A 3,629-nucleotide genomic window follows, 5' to 3' on the forward strand; every position below is an offset into this window, starting at 1 on the left:
GGGCTCGGCCGAGTGTCGGGCGGAGCTGCAGGAGATGCGGGAGAAGATGGAGGGAGCTAAGGTGGTGTGGAGGGACGACCGCGTGGCCCTGGAGGAGAGAGTGGAGAAGGAGCGTGAGAAGCAGGAGCGTCTGAAGGAGGAGAACCAGCTGCTGCTGCTGAGCCTGACTGCTGCCAACCACTCAGTGGACCAGTGTCAGCAGGAGAATGTGAGTGTCAGGATGAAGCTGTAGAACCAGAACCAGAACCAGAACTTTCAGATTCAACCTGTTTTTGGTCACGGCTTCAGATATGTTTGTTCGGCAACAATGTAGCGCCACCTCTAGCTACATCCGAGTGAGGCTAAAAGTAGCCTCATCGCGGACACCTTTTAACACCTACAACATGCTAACAGTCGTTACATACGCCAGCTTTAGCTTTGTACTACCAGATGCTAACAGTTGCCACACTGATAATCGGTTGTACAAATTCTGGGCCAACTTTTAGATACCATCAATGTTAGCTTCTTCAAAATGTTTTTTTTTTTTTGGTTTTAATATTTGTAATATTACACTGAACTCTACTGATCTACTGTTACTGTGATGCTAACAACCGCTGCATAGTGAATGACTTCTAACTCAAAATCCACTTCTAGTCCAGGTTCAGTTCTAATCCTGGTCCAGTTGTGTTTTTCCAGTGAAGTGAAAGTGAAAACAAACTTCAGTTTGACTTGAAGTGACCTCTCCTCACCTTTCTCTCCTCCCTTCCTCCCACATATCTCTTCTTTCTTCTCCCCTTCTGCCACCTTGATTCCTGTCTCCTGTGTCCTTGACTCCTACCTGTTCTCCTCACTCCAATCTTCTCCTTTTGTCACTCATTCCCTATCCCACCTTTTTTCCTCTCCCCTACTTTTTTCCCTCACCTCCCCGACTCTTCCCCCCTTCCCTGCTCCCTCCTCATTCTCTCCTCTGACCGTACCTCCTTTCTTTCCTACACCTGTGGTGTATCTTGCTCTCCTTCCCTTTTCTCTCCACCCCTTTAATCCATTATCTTCCCTCTCTCCTTCTTGCATTCCCTCTCTCCTACCACTCCTTCATATTTCCTCCCGTTTCATCTCCCCGTCCTTCTCTACTCTTATTCCTTAACCCCTTTTCTCCCACATTTTCCTTTTCCTCCTTTGTTTCCTACCACCCTCTAGCCCCACTCTTCTTTCCCCCCCCTCTCCCTTCACCACTATCTCTCTCTCCTCACACCTCTGTCTCTCCCCATCTCTCTCTACCCTCTACTCCTCCTTTAGCCCCTCACATCCCCCTCTCCTCAGCAGCAGCTCCGTTCTTTTACTTCATGTTTTTTCCACATACACATCCTCACAGTTGTTGGTTGGAAAAACTGACTGTTTCCCTCCTCTCCCTCCTCCTCTCCCTCCTCCTCCTCCTCCTCCTCCTTCTTCCCTCCCTCCCCTCTTCCTCTGGTGCTTTATCCTGACTCATTTCTCCACTTCTGTTCCACTCCTCCCTTCCCCTCTCCATCTCTTTTCCTTGGTAAGAAATCCCCACCCACCCACCCACCCCACATCCCCCATGTGACCTAGTCTTTTGCAGCGAGTCAGAGTCAGAGCGTCCTTGACAGCAGATCAGCTGACTTGTGGATCAGCCTATGAAACATTCAATCGATGACTGTCAGCTCTTCATGTTCTCTTCTCTTCCCTGAAGGACATTCCAGATCCTTGAGGTAGTGGTAATGCAGGAACTATTTTTAGAAAAATGATCCATGAATGTTTGTGGAGATCAGGAAGACATGGATCAGTTCTGTGACATCAATTCAGTATCAGCACAGTCCTGATCAAAAGCAGAACTGGTCCAAGTATAACTGCAGTGTTAGAACAAAGGAATGTTCCAGAAACAGTCTGCAGAACCGACAGCTTGGAACAGTCCTGTTCAGTCTGGATCCGTCAGGTTTGGTAACAATGTCAACGTCCTCTCGTCTTATTCTTCTCTGGTTTACCAACTCATTTGAATCTTGTGAATGTCATTACTGCCCCCAACTGTCTGGTAAATCTATCTCATCATAGAGGACGAATGAATGGAAGTGTTTGTTGTTGTTGTGACTGACGGACGACCTGTTGATTCATCCTGCAGCTCCTCCTCAACACCAACATCAGTGTTCTACAGGAGAACCTGGAGCAGCTGCACCAGGCACAGATCAATTTGACCAACCAACTGGAGCTGAAGGAAGGTAACACACACACACAAACACACACACACACACACAGACATTGTCATGTTGGTATTTCTTACAGTGTGGAAAAGTTTAAAAGGGTAAAAGAACATTCTTGATGAATTTCCTCTGATAAGATTGTTGAGCAACAGTTGGTGCAGAAACAGAGGCCTGATGGGAAATCCTGAACTGAAGGTGACTTCCTGCTGGATGGAGAAGATATAAGAGTAGCACTAACACAAGAGGGAGCTCTACACTATGGTTTTAATCCTTCTGAGCAAAGTTAACACAGTGTGTTTTACACACTGACATTTCACATCGCCACCTGATGGACAAACAGTAGAATCAATGATGGAGGAATGTACTGTAATCAAAACACTGTAGTTACTGTTTTTACACTGTGTGAGTCTGTGTGCGTCTGTGTGTCTGCGTGAGTGTGCTGGCAGCCAATCATCATGTCATTCCAATCATTCCAATCAAACTGGGTGTTTCCTTATAAGTAAAAGCAGCTGCAGATCTGAACTGTTTCCACTTCCCTGCGCACACGCATCCTAAGCAACTGTTACTATGCTGAAGAACTTTCATTCCACAAAGCCACAACATCAGGACAGTCACCAGCCAGTAAACTAGTCAGTAAATCAGTCAGTGAACCAGTCGGATCCTCTCTGAAAGTCTCTGATATCTTTTAAACACAGTCACATGGTTCTGTTGGCTGTGAACTGAATGACCTACATCATCTGACCTGACCTGAGATCTGTCCTACTGTCCAAAGAGCACATCGATGATCTGCAGCAGAACCTGACCCAGATGGCCCATGAGACCAAGTCCTGTGACAGTTTGAAAGATGCTGCTCAGAGCCAAATGGTGGCAGCACAGATCCAGACCAAGGCCTGCCAGTCCAGTCAGCAGTACCTCCAGAAACAGCTGTGAGTGTGAGCCAGGCCAGGGCTGTTGTTGTGTATCTGTCGTTGTTTACCTGTTGTCTGTGTTGTTACAGTAACAAGTGTAAACATCCTGAGAAGACCCCAGAGGAAGAGGTCAAACCTACACCCTTGGGCAGTAATTCGTCATCCACACCTCTCAGTGGAATCTCTGTTCTGGCACTGATCGTCTGCAGCACTCTGCTCCTGCTAACCTGTGAGTCTGACACTGTAACAACCACTGTCACCGTGGTAACCACTGGTTTAGACTCCTGGGATAAATAAAATGTTCACAACTACACTCATGAACTGTAACCAGGTCACCAGTAACTAACCAAATGTAGCTCAGTTTACCAGTAGCTAACCAACTGTTACCAAGTTAACAGTAACTAACCAAATGTAGCCAGGTTACCAGTAACTAATCATTTGCCTGTAACCAACCAACTGTAACTAAGTTAACAGTTGTCACTCTTTTCCAGGAGCTCATTTTACATCTCTTTCGCGGGAAAATATT

The 3,629-nt window shown here is 46.6% G+C and overlaps 1 protein-coding gene and 1 long non-coding RNA gene across 3 annotated transcripts in view; one reads left to right on the forward strand and one right to left on the reverse strand.

The window, feature by feature from the left end:
- Positions 1-2,961, reverse strand: part of LOC103398442 (uncharacterized) — a 13,018-nt gene extending 10,057 nt beyond the window's left edge. Inside the window, exon 1 of the long non-coding RNA XR_003048959.1 lies at positions 2,233-2,961. This is a non-coding gene — a long non-coding RNA (uncharacterized LOC103398442). The remainder of the gene's footprint in view (positions 1-2,232) is intronic.
- The window catches only part of LOC107990150 (uncharacterized), a 7,388-nt gene extending 3,759 nt beyond the window's left edge, over positions 1-3,629 (forward strand). The window contains exons 2-6 of one of the 2 annotated variants that reach the window (XM_025053408.1): positions 65-208; positions 2,117-2,213; positions 2,968-3,121; positions 3,193-3,332; positions 3,595-3,629. In XM_025053408.1, the coding sequence (XP_024909176.1) occupies positions 65-208; positions 2,117-2,213; positions 2,968-3,121; positions 3,193-3,332; positions 3,595-3,596 (537 nt within the window). In that variant the 3' untranslated portion in view covers positions 3,597-3,629. The remainder of the gene's footprint in view (positions 1-64; positions 209-2,116; positions 2,214-2,967; positions 3,122-3,192; positions 3,333-3,594) is intronic. The other variant, XM_017042271.2, reaches the window with a different exon arrangement.

Source organism: Cynoglossus semilaevis, chromosome 2, assembly GCF_000523025.1.
Source record: "Cynoglossus semilaevis isolate Cse_v1.0 chromosome 2, Cse_v1.0, whole genome shotgun sequence".
In the NCBI taxonomy this organism is placed as follows: Eukaryota; Metazoa; Chordata; class Actinopteri; order Pleuronectiformes; family Cynoglossidae; genus Cynoglossus; species Cynoglossus semilaevis.